The sequence below is a fragment of the Cajanus cajan genome, chromosome 10, assembly GCF_000230855.2.
Source record: "Cajanus cajan strain Asha chromosome 10, NIPB_CcT2T_4, whole genome shotgun sequence".
NCBI classification, from domain to species: Eukaryota; Viridiplantae; Streptophyta; class Magnoliopsida; order Fabales; family Fabaceae; genus Cajanus; species Cajanus cajan.
The window spans coordinates 21,742,982-21,762,753 of record NC_138526.1 but is presented as its reverse complement, the minus strand read 5'-3'; the positions used below and the strand labels follow the sequence as shown (position 1 = coordinate 21,762,753).

The following is a 19,772-nucleotide window of genomic DNA, read 5'->3' as shown; positions in this document are numbered from 1 at the left end:
TTGAATTCAATACGGCCGTATTGAAATTCAGAAATTTCAATGCGCCCGTATTGAGTTCACTGCGGCTGTATTGAAGCTTCAATACGGCCGTATTGATTTCAGTACGGCCGTATTGAAGTTTCAGAAACTTTAATACGTCGTATTGAGTTCACTGCGGCCGTGTTGAAGCTTCAATACGGCCGTATTAAGTTTAGTACGGCCGTATTCGGCTTCATTCCCTCCACTTCCTTATTTTAAGCTACTCTAAGACCTCTAAACCTACAGATAGCCATCCTATGGTCTTCTAGGAGTCCTTCTGGCTGACTTTCCTTCGATCTTTGAGGGTTTTCGAGTTTTATTTCCGACCCGGACAATTTTAGGGGTCTACAGGAGGTTTGTTCATGGCTATGTAAATATTTTCATTTAATGCATTTGATCTTGCATTAAATGCTTGCTTGTATACGTGAAGTCCTTTTGTGTAGTTGATTATTTCAATGTTTGACTTCAATCATGATCTAGGCATAAGGTTGGCTTCCTAGAAGCCTTCTAATCATGAGAAGTTGACCATCACAAGGATATGCACTTTCAATGGAATGGTCTTCCTCACTTGATTCACTATCACTTGAAGTAGTGGAACTAGATTCATCAACACTACTATAAATGTCTTGCCCCTTCAAAATCATCACCTTTTTAGTTGGGCATTGAGAGGCTATGTGTCCTCTCCCAAGACACTTAAAGCATTTGATATCACTAGTTTTGCTACTAGAAGTGACAATATTTTTATTTTTCTCATTTTCTTTTTCTTTTTCTTTTTCTTTGCCAAATTTCTTAGAGGAATCAAAGTGACCCTCCCTCTTGTAGTCTTTCTTAACGTAAGAGCTAGATTGAGTTTTACCTTTAAAAGAGGATTTTCTCAAATTTTGTTGTTCCACCCTTATACAAAGTTGGACCAAATCATCAAGGTCCCTATAAGGGAGTAACTCAACTCTATCTCTTATGTCAAAATTAAGACCACTTAGAAATCTAGCAATGGTCAATCTTTCTTCTTCCCTTATCCCAGCCCTCATGAGATATAACTCCATCTTTTGCCTATACTCCTCAACACTCATACCCTTTTGTTGGAGCCTTTGGAGCTTATCCATAAGCTCCCTACTATAATAAGAAGGTATGTGCCTTCTTCTCATAGCACTCCTTAACTCATTCCAATAAGTGATGGGAGGATCATTATGAAGTCTTCTCTCTCTTTCCAAGGATGTCCACCAATACATGGCTTGTCCTTGAAAAGCTAGGGTGGCTAAAAGAACTTTTCTTTCCTCACCTACTTTATGACAAGTGAAAATTTGCTCCACTTTCATCTCCCAATCTAAGTAGGTGTCCACATTATCTTTTCCATGAAAGTAAGGGAGATCAACCCTTGATTCCCTCACTTTGTGTTCCTTAATGACTCTCCTAGGTGTTGGTTGATAGTAAGCATCCATATGCATACTACCATCATTATCTTGGCTTTGAGAATCATTGGAGCTCTTGGTTGAGCTCCTAGAAGAACCTTTTGGACTTTTATTTTTATTCAATCTTTTCAAAAGTTTTTCTTCCCTTTGCTTAATCTTTTGGATTTCTTGTTCCAAAGCCATGATTTGTACTTCTTTTTCAAGTTTCTCTTTTTGTTTTTGAAGCATCTCATCATTTTTTCAAAGTTTTAGTGCTTCAACCTCCTTGACAATTCTTTCAAAACTTTTAGGAGTATCAAAGTCACTACTACCTTGAGAATGATGACTCATGGTTAAGCAAAAAGAATTTGTATGCTATGCAAAAAGTTATAAAATGTTTTTGGTATTTTCTAGGAATGAAAATAGCACTTGGAAGTCTAAGTGTACAAGTTGCACTATCAAGGGAGGTGAGCTACAAAGAGCCACTTAATAACCAAGCCTTTTCAAGTAGAAATCACTAAACTCCTTTGTGGTATTTTCAATTCCCCAAAACTTTTCACAAAAATTTTGTATGCTTTTTACAAATTTGTTTGTTTTTGACACTTAACTAAGCGTGAGCAAATAAAACTACACAATTCTAGACGTTTATAGGTAACAAAGTAAAGCAATTAAGTACAAGAAAACTTAAAAAGAAGCAAGTTAAGCAACTAGTCGGATATCCTAAGTGGAAGCTTGAAACATATGAAATTTCCAAGCCACTTCCACTAGTACTACACGTGAGAGTCTATCAAGGATGTAGATATACCTGACCAGCTTCTTAATACTCCCTCCAAGCTTTACAAATTGGTTTAAAAATACAAGAGAATTGACAAAAATTAAACTAGCCTAAAAAGCAATAAAGTGGCGGTTTTGGTGACCAATTAGTGGCGGTTTTGTGTTCAACTTTTCTAACACTTGTTTAAGTGTCTTAATCCACCACTAATCCTTCAAATGGATGCTACTGGACCTGCAAAAGATACACAACAAGAGGTTAAGGGTGGCTGCCTCACAAGGTGAAGGAAAAAGGTCACTCAAGTGAAGGAAGTTTAGGATAAGTTTTGGCCACTAAATTAGGTCAAATTTTTAGGTCTTAGTGTCCAAACTTTTCCTAATCTTTGTTGAGCAATGCTTGATCCTTGAGCAAGGATTTGAGGCCACTTCCAGCACAGGAATTTATTGAAAGAAAACTAGACAAGCAATAAAAGCACAATTTGAAAAGCTTATACCAAAATTAAGAGTAATAGATGTATATGACAAGACTCAAAGAGGTTCAACAAGTTAAAACTGAAAATTAAGACTCCAAATAAAAGCTAGCACTCAAAGAGAAGAGTTCCTAGATAGGTACTAGAATAGATGAACAAAACAAAAAAAATTTGAAGACAATTGGACACGTATAGCAAAAGTAGTAGCCAAAACAATAACAAGGAATCAAGTAGGTTTTTCAACTTGTATACCTCTCGGCTTTTTCCTTTTAATTTTCTTTCTCTATTTTTTTTTAATTCTTTCTTTTTCCAGTATCAAATTAAGAGTCCAGAGAGTATATTTGCCTTTTGTTTCAAAATTTTCAATGATTCCAAGCTATAGAAACCGAGAATACAAATCAGCCAAAAATTAGGTCAAATTTCAAGTAACTTGAATAACTAGTGCACTAGTCTTTAGGTTTTTGGTTTGGATTCCTTTTGAACTCTTTTCTTCTTGATCTTTTGAACACTTTAGGCTCTGTTTTATCTCTGTTTTCAGCCTCTAATTTTTTTAAATTTTGAATCCACAAGAAGAGTGCACTAGAAGTAGGTTTACACTTGAAATTTTGAGTCACAAAAATTTTTATAAGATTTTCAATGGAATGTGATTTGAAAACTTAAGAACATAATAGAAACCTAACTCTAAAGAAGCTTGCTAGGACTAATAGCAAATTATGAACACAATAAGGTAAAGAAAAAGCACATATAGGTAGGCACAAATGAGCAATGACCGAGACCAATATGTAAACACAAAAATCAAAATAAAACTAGGTTAAACATGCTATTCAATGAATTGGCAACATGTAAGGATTAAACACAAACTTCTAAGACAAAACATAGATTCAAAACCAAAATCTAAATGCAATGCATGAGGTCCAATCACGGACACATACAAGAATGGAGAGACTCAAAATAAAATCACAAATAGCACAAGCAAATAGTTCCTAAACAAGTTGATTGAGGAAGAAATTCAAAGACAATCAACCAATGGATCTATGGAACAAAAAGTGAGACAAAGCATATAGATCCGAATTGAAACTCTAACAAAACAATAAGAACAGCAAGAACAACACAAAAACACAAGAAGAATACGGACACAAGAAGAAGAACTTATCTCCTTGAAGAACCTTGCTCTTGATACCAAAATTGATGGAAGAGAATAGGAGAAGTGGAAGATGTAGCTTCTCCTTAGCTCTCCTTATGCACGGATCTTCAATCAAGGAGATAGGACCGAAAACTTGAACACCTTTAGAAGAGGAATTCGTGAGGATTAGAAGCTCTAATCCATGGACGGAAGCATCCAAGCACAATTCTCAAGGGATTGCACACTTCAAAGAGAAGGAAGCTAGGTTTCCTAAGGGGATTGAAGGCACTCTCTTAAGGTTTTCTCTCTTGGATGGTTTCGGTGACTCTTGAGGGAATTTGGCTGAATACAAGTTCAGAAAATTCATATATTCAAAAGTGTATTACAAGTTGTAGGAAGTTGCATATATAGGAGAAGACTAGAGCTACTTGGCGGCACCTTGAGTGAACAAAAGTGGCGCCAAGTTTGAATTTCAAATTTGAATTTGAAATTCAAACTTTGGCCACCTCTCTTAATCACACGGATGCTACCTCCATTTAGATGTCATTTGGAGGTGATTTGAGGTGAATTTGGAGCTCACATGGCCGGATCCATCCCAAGCAAACCATGTGACTCAAATTCAACTCAAATTACTTCTAAATGATGTCTAAATGAAACCTAATTCTCCTATTAATGTTTTCTTCATATAATCCTATTCTAATGACCGAAATACATTGGTCTAATGAATACAATGAATAGAAAAAAATATAAGAAGAAGAATGAGCCCAATATTGGGTATCAAAAGCCCAAAGCCCAAGAAGCCCAAAATTAAGCCCAAAACACCTAAACCCTAATCTATGGTCAAAATACAAGACCAACATGAAAATAGATTCCTATACTAAGAAAGTACAATTAGACATGGTGTATAATCAATCAAGCCCAAGTGAGAAGCACCCTAGGCCCACCAAGCCCATTGGGCCCACTAAGCTCTGAAGCAGTCAAATCTTCAAGTAACCTCCTGGCCATAGCTCTAGTGGTTGGGCCTTTAGCCCATGCTCTTCCATCAATAGAGCATGTGCCATTTCTTATACTAGAACCAAGATAAAGGAAGGAAAGCTTCAAGCATCAGACAGAAAGGTCAAACGAAGCCAAGTCTAGCATATGAAGGAAAATTATCAAGCTTCAGATGAAGCACATTCAAGAACGAGAAGAAGTCCATACAAACAACAGACGAAACTTCCTCAAGTTCCAGACAAAGATTAGTCAAGACAAAGCATAACACGAGGATCAGACGAAGCAAAGTCAAATGCAAGATGAAATACGACATGAGCACCAGACGATGTTGGATCAAATATAAGACGTAGATGTGTCAAGCACAATCTAAAGCGCAACATAAGGATCAGACGAAGGCTAGTCAAGAATCAGACAAAAGTCAACTACATATCAGACGAAGGACAACATAGACTGAAAAGCATTCTAGATAAAAATAAAGTCTGTCCATCTACAATATTGACCAAACCAAAGGAAGTCAAAGCATTGATGACAAATTCTTAGACGAAGATCAAGTCTTGAGATGCACATGGACTACCAGACGCAGACGAAGATTATCATGCAAGCATTTGAAGAATCAAGTCTCAAGGGACAATTCAGGCATCGTCTACAATCATACAAGAGCTCTCAATATGATCGCGTGCTGGAAGGAAAAGAAGAAGAAAGAGAAAAGCAAGCCCAAAAATCAAAGCATGTGTGTCTAAAAAAAAAGTACATTACTTTTTCAGATAAAGACAACGCCTCTGCAGCTACGATGATCGAAAAAGGACAAGAAAATCCTAGGTCACAATTAAAGTTAGACATTGCAGCTAACAAAAACGTAGAAGACTTCACGCAATGTCTATAAATAGGAAGCAACATTTAATGAAAAATCAAGTGCATTAAATGAGAAATCGAACTAGTCATGAATGACTACATTCTGATTCAACGGACACTTGCAACGGGCAGATTTTACAAAGGCTATAAATATGTCATGACTCCAAACCTGGAAAGGCTGGCGAAGAGTGATTCCAAGCCCAAGAAGCAAAGAAAGCAGAGACAGAGCATACATAATCAAATGTACAATATTGTATTTATCTCTGTAGACTAAGGAATTCTAAGTGTAGCTTAGGAACATAAACCTTAGTGAGTGTAGTAAAACTTTGTATCCTCTTTGTGAGAGTAAACCACACACTCAAAACAAATTATCTATCATTTGTAAAGCCTGAAGAGGCTAGGAAAAGAATACTTGTATAAGCCTGGAGAGGTTTGTCAAAGAACACTCACTAAGAGCCTGAAGAGGCTAAACAAAGAATACTAGTGCTAATGAGTGAAGTTAGCAATCCAAGAGTGGTCGATAATCATCACTAAGAGCCTGAAGAGGATGAACAAAGAATACTAGCGCCAATGAGTGAAGTTGGCGAACTAGGAGTGGTTGATAATACTCGGGAACAAGGAGTGGTTGAGAATATTCACTGAGAGTCTGAAGAGGTTGAACAAAGAATACTAGCGCTGACGAGTGAAGTTGGCGGGCCAGAAGTGGTCGACAATACTGTGGTGATAATACTTGTACTTAATTGAAAATCTAGTGGAACCCTTCAATTGAAGGAGACTAGACGTAGCTCAGTCTGAGCGAACCAGTATAAAACTCTTTGCACTATTTTACTCTTCTCAGACGCAAATTTATTTATTTGGTATTTCATATTGAAAATCTTACTCACCGCTTATTTCACACTACAACAACCTTTAGACGGAAAACATCTCTTGTTTAACTTATTACTGCAAGAAACACTCTCGTGCAGACGATAAAACTTGCAGACGCAAAACCCTTTTAAATGTTATATTAAAATTAAACAAGAGATGCATCTTGAATTTGAAAACGTCAGTATGAAACATGAAAAAGCCTTTTATGTGAAAAGATTTCCTTAAACCTTCACACACACATAGTCAACCCCCCTTCTATGTATTTTTCCTCTAACTTCAGTTAGCTTGTTACATCATTGGTGACCCAAGGTACACCTTGTTAGCTTGTTACTTCATTGGTATGCGACCTAAGCGGCACACCTGGAATAGATCATATATGCACATGATGCATGTCACACATTCACTATTTCGTTGACTCAACATTTCACTTGCATGGAATTTCATGTCTTATCTCATTTCATCACATTTCACATTCTCATAGTCATAGCTTATCTCATTTCATCACGTTTCACATTCTCATAGTCATAGTGTTCACATTAGCATTTTCTCATTCACATCATGTCTCATGTCATTTGTTCATATTTTACATTGTCATACTCATAATTGTTCCTCATAGGGTTTCGCACAGGAACCCACAGAGCACTCTAATTCATATCAAAACTTATCTACTTTTGGAATCAAATACATATTTACACTCTACATCACACAAGGAACGCAATAGAACATTCAGAAAGAAAAATAGAAAATATTCATATTTTGCCTGTTTCTCATAGGATTCTCTCAGGAACCCATAGAGCACTCTAATTCATATCAAAACTTGTTTACTTTCAAAATTAATCACATATTCATACATCACATCCAACAAGGAACACAACAAAACAATCAAAAGGCAAAACAGAAAACATTCATATTTTGCTTGTTCCTAGAAGCATGCATCAAGCAAGGGATTGGGGTCAATCCTACTGCCCAACAATTATTCTCACACCCCCAAGCGAGGTTTCTCACTCTCCCCTTACTTGGATAAGCAGAAGACGAAGCTAAAACAGGATCTTGCTTGTCTCCTCCTCTGGGTTCCCCTTGGTCTTCAGAGAGTGTAGAAGAAAAGGAAGTTAGAAGTGAAAAAATGTGCTTTTGGTCATGCCAGAGTGTGCTATTTATAGACTTCAAGAGTGGCCAGAACGCCCGTTTCGAATATGGAACAACCCGTTTTGGACTCATTCGTCATGTGTAAAAATTTGCATTTGGAACGGCCCATTCTCAAACTAGAATAGCCCGTTCTGGGGTTGAGATTAACTCACAACGGCCATGTTTGGAACGACCCATTCTTAATCCAGAACAGCCCGTTTCCAACTAGGGTTATAGGCCATTTTAGTAGTTTGATACGGCCCGTTCTAGGCTACTAAAAATTAAAATATTATACAAAATAATTTTCATAAATATTTATTATTAAAATACTCATAATTATTAAAATCCTCTAAAATATTCTATAAAACCCTCTAAAATATTCTATAAAACCCATTTAATTAATTCAAATAATTATAAGAAAATAATCTCCATAAATATAAAAAAATAATAATAATCAACCATTATATTAGTAGAAAATTCAGGATGTTACAAGGTGTGACCCTGCATATACTCCTAGACTACTCTATGTGTGTTGCTAGCGACAATACCATGTGATGTGTTACTGGGGTCACATGCATGATAATATGTAGTCCGTGTCCATTACATGTGCATTTTTAATGTTATATGTTAAAGTGATTTTTATGTCTTGGATGAGTGGGATGTGATATTGTTGTTAATCTATCTATGTTATGTAAATATACATGTCTTGTTTTGTGACTACCAACCTTGAATTATTCCCATAACCCTTCAAATTGACCTAGATTATTTAAAAAAATTATTGAGCCATGCTTTTAGTTTTATTTTATAATTAAGAAGATTAGATGTTCTCAAAGTGTTAAGAATTTACTTAAAAGGGCTTCAAATATTAATTTGATTATCTATGTTTTTGACTTGAAAATTGAATATGAACTTTGATATTTCCTTTCATCACAATAAAAAAAAAACTCAAAATATATCTAGTATTAATATTAAGTTTGCATTCTATTAATATATTCAATAAAATTCCTAAAATCAAAGCCAGAACAAAATGATTGATTTAATTAATGGTCCTAATGGTGGATGCCAAAATATCTTTAGATTGCAAAAAATAAACTTATTTTGTTTAGTTGAATTAAGTTAGGTTATACGCTATAAACAATGGTAGTTGTGAAATCATCAAAAAATGTTATTAAAAACTCTTGTGAAATATCAAAGGAAACATAATCATCATTTAGTTCACATACTTTTCCATTTCCAATATCTATTATTGATTGTGAAAATTGATCGAGTTTTAAAGCACTTAGTTCACTATGAAAAAAATTGTTTTGTAGTGACACACACTCTATAATAATACAATATTTGTCACTAAAAGTTAGTTTTACCTACAATATATGTTGGTATGTACTAGTAAATATTTCTTATAATTGTTAAAAAAAAAGTATAGGTATAAGTTGTTTAAACATATATATGTTGTTGAAACTAGGGGTGGGCAAAATGAACTGAACTGAACTTATAAAAACTATACTAAACTTAAAAATAGTTCTCATGAACTGAACTAAACTAAATATTAGTTCAGACGAACTGAACTAAACTGTTTTTTATTTTATTAAACTGTACTGTACTGAACTATACTGAACTATAATATAAACTAAACTGAACTGCTCTACACCTTAATCTGTTTTTGAACTGCACTATTTTTGAACTGAACTATTCATGAACTGTGCCTAAACTGTGCCTAAACTGTGCCTAAACTGGTTCTGGACAGTTTAATATATCATGATATAAGCTGATTCAGTGACACACGATAGTCCTGTGCACGTTGAGTTTCCTTAGCATGGCCATGGGCAACCTATTACATCTCAGATTGATCTCACCACTTCAATACTCTGCCTCATTCCATGTACTAAAAACATTGGCGTTGCCCACTAGAGTTCTATACAATGGGCAAGCCATCCCAAGCCTATATCCACTTGCCATTCGCCCTGTTCTCCAAACACATCATACTTCTACAAAACAGCATGCAGATAGAAGCACACACTTACAGGCATATCTGTTTGTGCACAAATCTTGAAGCAATATAGCAAAACAGAATAAAACTCAGCCAATAGAAAAGCATTTCACGAATTCACAAGAAAAACATAAGTTGATTATTAATAAATAAATACTTGTCTAAAAATGGCATAAGTATATAGTCATGAACCAGAAAGTCCATTGCCCAAGGTACAATAATCAACACTGCCAAATATTTAGCCTGTAATAACAATTTTGGTTCATGAAATTGAGTTACTGAATAAAGAATATTTAAGCGAGCACCAGCACATCATTCACTTGGTATGATAATATTAGTATGCTGGATGATGTCTTAAAAAAATCAACTAAACATTTGACGTCCATGATTTGAATGCTTCCGAAAAGAATAAGTTCAAAATGAAGATCAAATAGTTCTATTGGGGCAATTAAATTTCTCCATCTAACACATAGAACATACACATACACGCAATGTATGACTTCAAGCCCTGGGGATATAATGGTGAGTATCAACAAATTTAAATTATAATCATAATCATAATTATAGCATATAATCATAATTTAAATTAAGAGGTAAAACATATAATCATAATTATAGCATATGGCTGAAGTATGAGATAGAAATCTGCTTACAAAAATTAAATTGCTTCGCATATGAGTACCATGTACATTCCAATGAGTAAACAAAATATGATAACCATTCCAATCAAATATAGGTTTCTCATCAACAAAATGAGTAAACAAAATATCTGAACAAAAAACAAGGATGCAAGAAAAATATAGTTTATATAGGCTAGGATCAAGACAGCTTGTATACAAAATTAATCATTTTAGGATGGATTTGTATAGATATTATTCCTTCCTGGGCTTTTATATAGTTTCCTTTGCGGTAATTTTATCAATAATGTATACAACACCTTAAGGCTTTTAGGCTTTGTACAGCAGGCAACAAAATAACAAAAACTGTGGGAGATAAGTTCAGTTTGGCAGCAAAGGAATACGCCCATCAATCAAGGTATCCAAAAAATAACACTAAAGTTCAGTAACCTAACTAAAGTTCAACTCACTTTTAAGTAATGCATATAGATATGAAGTGATCCATATAACAAAAGGTTAAAAATATGAATGTGGTCAATGAAAAATGGAGAAGTGCTTCAACAAAAACATAACCAATTTATCCAACAAAGTCCTTCAACAAAAACGAGTAATCTATTTTTAATGAAAAGAACATTTAAGTGTCATTGACTATAAACAGAGATAATTATTGGGAATCAACAAAAGAATAAAAAAAAAAACAAATATTTTAGGGAAAAAGGGATACCTAGATAAAATTTTAGGGAAAAAGGGATACCCAGGAAAATACTTCTCCAATGCTTTCCTAATCTTCAAATTGGTTTCACCTTCTCAACTGTTGCATGAATTAATTTGAAAAGTTGAAGTCCATAAAATTCCTTCTCGAATTCACCGGTGAGATACCCAGGAAAAAATGAATTAATTTGCAAGGAATTAAATTCGTACCTTGCGGTGGGCCGTGGCTGTGAAGGAAGATGTTTTACATTTACGTTCGTATTTCTTCTCGAATTCGCCGGTGAAATGCCTTTTCACGAACGTTGTCTTTCCTGCAAATGTTCAAAACGATAAAATCCCAACGCATAAGGCGGTGCCGAAATCCGTGGCTGTGCCTGTGAAGGAAGATTTTTCACATTTACCTTTGGTGGGTCGTGGCTGCCGCTGGTGTGAGTTAGGGATTCCTAGCGTAAACTGTAAAGAGCCAACCGTGCGGTGCCTTCTTTTATTTTTTTAATTAATAGTTATTTACAGTTAACTAAACTGTAATTTAAATAAGTACAATTTTTTAAAACTGAATTAAAAAACAGTTTAATTCAGTTTTATTTTAATTAGTTTTAGTTTTTTAGTTTAAAATAAATCAGTTATTTAATAGTTTTAGTTCAGTTTAATTAATTTTGCCCACCCCTAGTTGAAACTCATTTAAAATTAAAATTGTGTATAAGTATATGCCAAATTGATTTATACATACATATAATGTATCTATAGTAACACTTTTTCTTTGTCACTGTATGTAACATTTCTTGTAGTGGTTATCTAAGATGCTCAGCTTGTAAGGTGAGGATGAGCCTAACTCAACCCTACAAAACTGACTTATAATAAGGAAAGGATTGCTCTCGATTTATATACTCTTTAATTATCTTATCTCTAGTTAATGTGAGACTTGGATTTTTTTCAATACACTCCCTCACGTCCAACATCATTGAGTTCGGTACGTGGATAAATGATGGGTGACCCTTTTTAATGATCTAGGATAACTCTGATATCATCTTAGAATAGTAGATTTGAACCTAACTTAACCCTACAAAACCAGTTTAGAAGATGAGGATTGTTCTCCACATATATATTTTTTAAGGCTTAAATATGTTTTTAGTCCCTCAAATTTAAAACTGTTTTTAGTCCCTGTAATTTTCAAAAGTCTTTTTTTAGTCCTTTAGGTTACCAATAACGTATTTGAAAGTGACTAATTAAGACAGTTATGCAATATCAACCGGATGTAATGTGATATTTTCACTAATAGGGACACCAATAGGTAGATTTTATGCAATAATATTTCATAAATTTCTTAACAAAATTTGAATATAAGGACTAAAATAAGATTTTTTGAAATTATAGGGACTAAAAACAACAATTTTAAATTTGAAGGACCAAAAATATAATTACCCTAAATTTGAGGGACTAAAAATATATTTAAGCTATTTTTTAATTGTCTTATCTCTAGTTGATGTGAGACTTGAATTTTTTCCAATACTTTGTAAACGCTTTTTATTTTGTAAGAGTTAATACCTGACAATGATCCCAAATATAAGATGCATTAAATTGTTGCATAAAGTGAATTATCTTAGTATGCTTGATAAGTCTCAAATTTCCATAAAAGACAATGATCTTTCCTTTAAAGATTGAAGTATTATCATGATCTACTTTCATGATGTCCATTAAAGTTTTATCAAGTGCTTCAAAATAAAATTTATCTTCCATTAGAGTTGCATCTCATGATATCAACTTTGTTAATTTCAATAAATAAGTAAGTTCATTCTCTAACTGAATGTCACAAATAATTATCTATGTGAGAATATGAATCTTGAACTTCGAGTGTGTTGTTCTTCCTCCAAGTAATAATAGAGATGCTATATGTCACATGATTTAATTGTTAGTACAATTTATCATTGAAACCAAAACACAAAAGCCATTATTTTTCACACAAATGTTTTCTTAATGCTTTTATAAAGAAATTTAATTTTTGAATTAAATTGGTAAAGTGTTAATATATCATTTGGTTCACTAAATTTTAAATTCAATTTAATTATCCAATAAAATAATTATTATAGTATACAATAATAGAAAATCAAAATATTTATATATGTTATTTATTAATTGGTTCATGAATACTATGACACCCTCTACCCAACATTACTACATAATAAATGTAAACAATAATTTTTTTTTCTTTTTGAGTAAATAAAATCTTTCATAGTTGATAACATCTTTTATGGATAAAACAAATGTCTCAAATATCATAAGATAGAAGGTTCACATTCGTAACTCATAAACCATAAAAAGTCAACATATAAGTATCAAAACTCAAGAAATTATAAAAAAAGATAGTAAAGGAAATATAGATTAATTCCAGTAAAGGTTGCAGTGCCTCCTAGTTAAGAATTAATTTATAACTTCCAAATCATGTAATAAAAATATAACAAAGATGCACACTTTGGCCTTTCATCAAGAACATTCAAAATTATAATTCTCCACATACACTTTCTTTGGATTCAATCACAAGCAAATTCAATTTTTGGACACAAGAGACAGAAATAAAGGAATGAGTTGAACCAGAATCAAACAGTACAACAAAAAGAGTCTCAGATATGAAACAAGTACCTTGTATCAGATTTTCTGACCAAGCAGCTTCAGCACCACTAAGAGCAAATACTCTCCCTACAGTCTTTGGACGCTTAATTTGCGAACCAGATCCAATAACACGTGTTCTTGGTGGTTCAGGACATTGGGTGTTGATGTGATTATGACCAGCACGTCCACACTTCTCGCATCTTCCACACACGTCAGCACGAGCACGGTTGTCACGATCATAAATGCTGCACTTATTGACCAGAGTGGGGAAGTGATATAACTCTTGATAGTTAATTGCAATCTTTACCTCTGGACGCAGACCATTTACAAATTTTATGCATTTAGCTCTTTAATCACCCTCACCATGGTAGTGTGTACAATAATGAACTAAAGCATTAAATTTGGCAGCATACTCTGCCATTGTGTCATTTCCTTGATTCAGCTCAAGGAATTCCATTTCTTTCCGACTCCTCACATCATCTAGGAAATACTTCTCAACAAAGACTCTCTTGAAGTTGTCCCAATTCAAGTGCACCCCTTCATCAATCATTCTTAAAAGTGCTCATTCCCACCAAAAGTGGGCATCAACAGTCAACATAAAGGTGGCCAAATTCACCTTCTGAGCGAGGGGACAATCCATGACATCGAAGATCTTCTCGATCTCTGTTAGTCAATTCATAGCAACGTCTGGGTCATATCCTCCTTTAAAGGTAGGTAGGTGATTTCGCTGAAATTGCTCCAACCAGTTAGGAGCGACTCCAACCCTATTTTTATAATTCATAGCTTGTGCTAATGCTTGAAGAGCACCAGCAATCGCACGATCATTTCTACCAGCCATAATCTAAGAAAATAGTACAATTAATAGACATAATCAATCATCACACTAGCATACCAATAAGTTCCATAATCAATTCAGTCCATCATTCATCTACCAAACAAACATAGTAAACTCATAACTCACAGCCGATTGGATCGACCTGCTCTGATACCACTAAATGTGACACCCTCTACCCCAACATTAATACACAATAAATGTAAACAATAATTTTTTCTTTTTGAGTAAATAAAATATTTCATAGTTCATAACATCTTTCAGGGATAAAACAAATTGGTTCATGAATATTGTGACGCCCTCTACCCCAACATTACTACACAATAAATGTGAACAATAATTTTTTTTTATTTTGAGTAAATAAAATCTTTCATAGTTGATAACATCTTTTAAGGATAAAACAAATGTCTCAAATATCATAAGATAGAAGGTTCACATTCGTAACTCATAAACCATAAAAAGTCAACATATAAGTATCAAAACTCAAGAAATTATAAAAAAAATAGTAAAGGAAATATAGATTAATTCTAGAAAAGTTGGCAGTGCCTCCTAGTTAGGATTTAATTTATAACTTCCAAATCATGTAATAAAAATATAACAAAGATGCATACTTTGTCCTTTCATCAAGAACATTCAATATTACAATTCTCCACATACACTTTCTTTGGATTCAACCACTGCAACTATAGACTTTATTTACGTTATACCTTCGCTAGAAATTACAAAATAAGAGAAACTAAAGTTTTTAAAACAATAACATCCTAAACTAAGCCTAGCTATGCCCAGATGTCACATATCCTATCAAAGCATGCGCAACTGAAACCTTAAGCCTCATCACCAACATCCTCATGATGATGATCACCTGCAAATTAATTTAAACATGTACAAAAACAACAAGGGAGTGAGAAACATCTCACTCAAATTCAGATGTAGAAATAAATGTTAAGCAACATACACAGTCATAACAAATACCACACAAATTACACATAACTAATCATAACTCTCAAGTTATAAATATATTTAGAATACATATACATTCAATTATCATGCAATAATGCCATGGACTCGACTCATAAATGCATGCATGTGGCGCCATACGAAAGTTCACATTTCTCATCATTGGTATGCTAAACAGCAGCATACCTGGGGACGTTCATTCATGAATACATCACTAGTGACCAAAGGTACACCTAAAATATCTCAGTACATCACTGGTATGCGGCCTAAGCGGCACACCTGGAATAAATCATTTCATCACATAGTTTGTTACATCACTGGTGACCCTAAGGCACACCTTGTTAGCTTGTTATATCTCTGGTGACCCTAAGGTACACCTTGTTAGCTTGTTACATCATTGGTATGTGGCTTAAGTGGAATACCTGGAATAAGTCATTTCATCACATCATTTCATCACTGGTATGCGGCATAAGCGGCACACCTGGAGTTATATATGCATATGATGCATGTCATACATTCACTATTTCATTGAGTCAACATTTCACTTATTACAGAATTTCTTTCATATTCTCATAGTCATAGTTTATCTCAATAGCCCATTCTCATGTCTCATGTCATTTGTTCATATTTCACATAGTCATGTCATAATTATTTCTCATAGGGTTCGTACAGGAATCCACAAAGCATTTTAGCTCATATTAAAATTCAAAATAACCACATATTCATTCATCATCTCCAACAAGGAACACAGCAGAGTAATTAGAAAGTAAAACCGAAAACATTCATGTTCCTAGAAACATACATCAAGCAAGGGATTGGGGACCAATCCGACTACCCAACAATTATTCCCACATCCCCGAGTGAGGTTTCTCACTCCCCCCTTACCTCGATAAGCAGGAGCTGAAACTAGAGCAGAACCTTGCTAATCTCCTCCTCTAGATTCCCCTTGGTCTTTAGAAGGTTTAGAAGAAGAAGAAGTCAGAAGTGAATAGTATGATTTGAACTAACGCCTAAGCCTCCTATTTATAGGCATTTAGGGGTGGCTGGAATGGCCCGTTCTCAAACCAGAACGGCTCGTTCTGGACCCATTCGTTATATGCAAAATTTACAACTGAAACAGCCCGTTCTCAAAATCAGAACGACTCATTTTCAAAATCAGAATGGCCCGTTCTGGGGTTCATTTTAACACACATTGACCATAACTGGAACGACCTGTTTCTAACTTTGATTTTAGGCCATTTTATTTGTCTGGAACGGCTCGTACCACTTTTTGGAACACCCGTTCTACTTATGGGAACGACCCGTTCCGCTTTTTGGAATGACCCGTTTCGCTTTTTGGAATGGCCCGTTCTAGGCCTAAAAAATAAAATAAAATAAAATTTCATATAAAAATTAATTTTTTATAAATATATATATTTTTTTTAAATCTCTAAAATGTTCTATAAAATCCCCTTAATGAAATAAGCTCCATAAATAAATAATAAAAATTAACTATGTAGAAGATTCAAAATGTTACAATTCTCCCCTCCTTTTAGAAATTTCGTCCTCGAAATTTACCTGCAAACAGAAATGGATAAGCTTTTCGCATCTTGCTTTCTAATTCCCATGTAGCACTTTCTACAATATTTCCTCCCCAAATGACCTTAACCAAAGAGATTTCCTTTCCTCTCAGTTGTTTTACTCTCATGTCATCAATCCTCAAAGGAACCGTTTCATAGGTGAGATTATCTTTCAATTGAATGTTGTCAAACTCAATGATATGGGAGGGATCATGGACATACTTTTTTAGTTGAGAAACATGGAAGATACTATGGAGGTTTGAAAGAGATGGAGGCAAGGCAATTTGATAGGCCACTTCACCGATCCTTTTAAGAATTTGATAAGGATCGATGAAACATGGAGTAAGCTTATGGGATTTCAGTGCTCTGCCTACTCCTATCCAAGGAGTGACTTTAAGGAATACATGATCACCTTCTTTAAACTCAAGGTTTTTTCTCCTCTTGTCATTATAACTTTTTTTCCTACTCTGGGTTGCTTTCATCCTCTCTTGGATCATCTTAACTTGTTCAGTAGTTTGTTGAACTATCTCAGGTCCTAACATGGCATTCTCTTTAGGCTCTACGAAACATAAAGGTGTTCTACATCTCCTACCATACAAAACCTCATAGGGTGCCATCCCAATACTGGAATGGTAGCTATTATTGTAAGTAAACTCTATCAAAGGTAGGAAACTATCCCAACTACCCCCATGTTCTAAGATGCAAGCCCTCAACAAGTCTTCCAAAGACTGTATGGTTCTCTCAGTTTGGCCATCTTTTTTGGGATGGTAGGCTGAACTCAATCTAAGCTTAGTGCCTAAAGCCTTATGCAAGCTTTCCCAAAATCTAGAGGTGAACCTAGGATCTCTATCAGACACTATACTAGTAGGAACTCCATGTAACCTCACGATCTCACCAATGTACAACTTGGTTAACCTCTCCAAAGGGTACCTAATATTGATGGGAATAAAATGGGCAGACTTAGTCAATCTATCCACAATGACCCATATGGCATCCAAATTCTTCATAGTCTTAGGTAACCCAACTACAAAATCCATAGAGATGTTATCCGATTTCCACACAGGCACATCTAAAGGTTGCATCAGACCTGAAGGTTTTTGGTGTTCTACCTTAGCTTTCTGACATACTAAGCAGGCATTCACAAATTCCTCCACTTCCCTCTTCATCTTCGGCCACCAAAACATCTTTTTAAGGTCTTGGTACATCTTAGTGGCTCCTGGATGGATACTAAGGCTACTCCTATGACCTTCTTCTAGGATTGCTCTCATAAGCTCTAGCATACTAGGAATGCACAACCTATCCTTAAATCTCAACACTCAATCCACTCCAAATCTAAACTCACTCTCCACACCTTGATTCAACTTCTCTACTTGACTCGATAAGAAAGGATCTATCTTCTGACCTTCTCCAATCTCATCTATCAAGCTATTAGTCACTCTTAAAGCTCTCAACTTAATACTCTTTGAGGTCAACATACATCCTAAAATCATACCCCTAAACTCCTCAATCATATGCAATTCCCTAATCATCAAAGACGACACTCTCAAAGATTTTCTACTCAAAGCGTCAGCTACAAATACTATTGCAGTTAACTCAAGGTCATGGGTAGGATAGTTTTGCTCATGAATTTTAAGTTGTCTAGAAGCATAGGCTACTACCTTACCCTCCTGCATAAGCACTCACCCTAGACCCAATTTAGAAGCATTATAAAATACCTCAAAAGTCTTACTAGGATCAGGTAACACTAACATAGGGGCACTAGTTAATCTTCTCTTAAGCTCTTGAAAACTTTCCTCACACCTAGAATCCCACACAAAAGGTTGATCCTTCTTCGTCAGTTTAGTCAAAGGAAAAGCTAGCCTAGAGAAATTCTCTATGAACCTTTTGTACTAACCGGCTAGTCCTAAGAAGCTCCTAATCTCAAATACTGATTTAGGTGTACTCCACTCTAACACAGCTTCTACCATAGCAGGATCTATAGCTATCCCACCCTTGGATATCACATGTCCTAGAAAGTTCACACTATCCAACCAAAATTCAAATTTTGACAATTTAGCATTGTAGACACCCAATTTCGTCCGGACCCACAAAAGCAATGAAATGGACGTCTATTATCAATGAAAGGAGCTCCCGAAGCATGGAAGCAACAGGACATGACATCAGAGGGCCTAAAAGCCTAAACAAGTTGGTTTTAGTAGCCCAGAACGAGCTGTTGCAAAATCAGAACGGGTCGTTCCAAGTCTATAAAAAGGCCTAAAACCTAAGTTTGGAACGGGCAGTTCCTAAACTGGAACGAGCGGTTCCAAGTTCCTAAAAGGAGGCTAAAACATGAACTGGAACGGGCCGTTCCCAAAACTAGAACAGGTCGTTCCTACACTGTAACGTGCTGTTCCAAATACAAAACAAAAATCTTAAAGCCTTAGTTTGGAACGGGTCGTTCCAACATAGTCAGTTATGTGTTAACCTCACTTTTGGAATGAGTCGTTCTGGTTTCAGAATGGGCGTTCCAAGATACGAAATTAACACATAACGTATAGATCCAGAACGGGCCGTTCCAAGTCTGGAACGGGCCGTTCTGGCAACTTTTTGATGTCTATAAATAGACAGCTCGGGCACAGTTCTCAAGGGCCACCAAATTTCGTCCAAGACTCCTTAGAGCTCGAAATTTCTCTCTCTCTCCTTCCTATTGTATTTCTTGAGTTTTATGAGGCAATTATAATGTGAAAGGTTGCCACAAAGCACCGAGATTTTTCATATTTGAAGATCTAACAAAGCTTGCTACGAGGTATTTCAATCAATCTTCTTCTCTATCCTTTATTTCTCATCTTTATCTTCTTCTCTAAATTTTATCTCTCATCTTTAATAGACATTGTTATAACAAAAGCAATCATGTAG

At 35.0% G+C, this 19,772-nt stretch overlaps 1 protein-coding gene across 1 annotated transcript; it reads right to left on the bottom strand.

Moving 5' to 3' along the window:
- Positions 1-453: 453 nt before the first annotated feature.
- On the bottom strand, positions 454-11,235 carry LOC114915424 (uncharacterized). Its single transcript, XM_083065747.1, has 3 exons — positions 11,133-11,235; positions 10,936-11,022; positions 454-2,412 (listed from the first exon to the last, which is right to left on the bottom strand). Exon 3 carries the CDS (start codon positions 1,653-1,655, stop codon positions 495-497), a length of 1,161 nt encoding a protein of 386 aa, XP_082921873.1. The 5' UTR covers positions 1,656-2,412; positions 10,936-11,022; positions 11,133-11,235; the 3' UTR covers positions 454-494.
- Positions 11,236-19,772: the final 8,537 nt, after the last annotated feature.

Coding starts and splice junctions, on each gene's coding strand:
- LOC114915424 (XM_083065747.1), bottom strand. CDS start 1,655: ATGCTTCAAAAACAAAAAGAGAAACTTGAAAAAGAAGTACAAATCATG.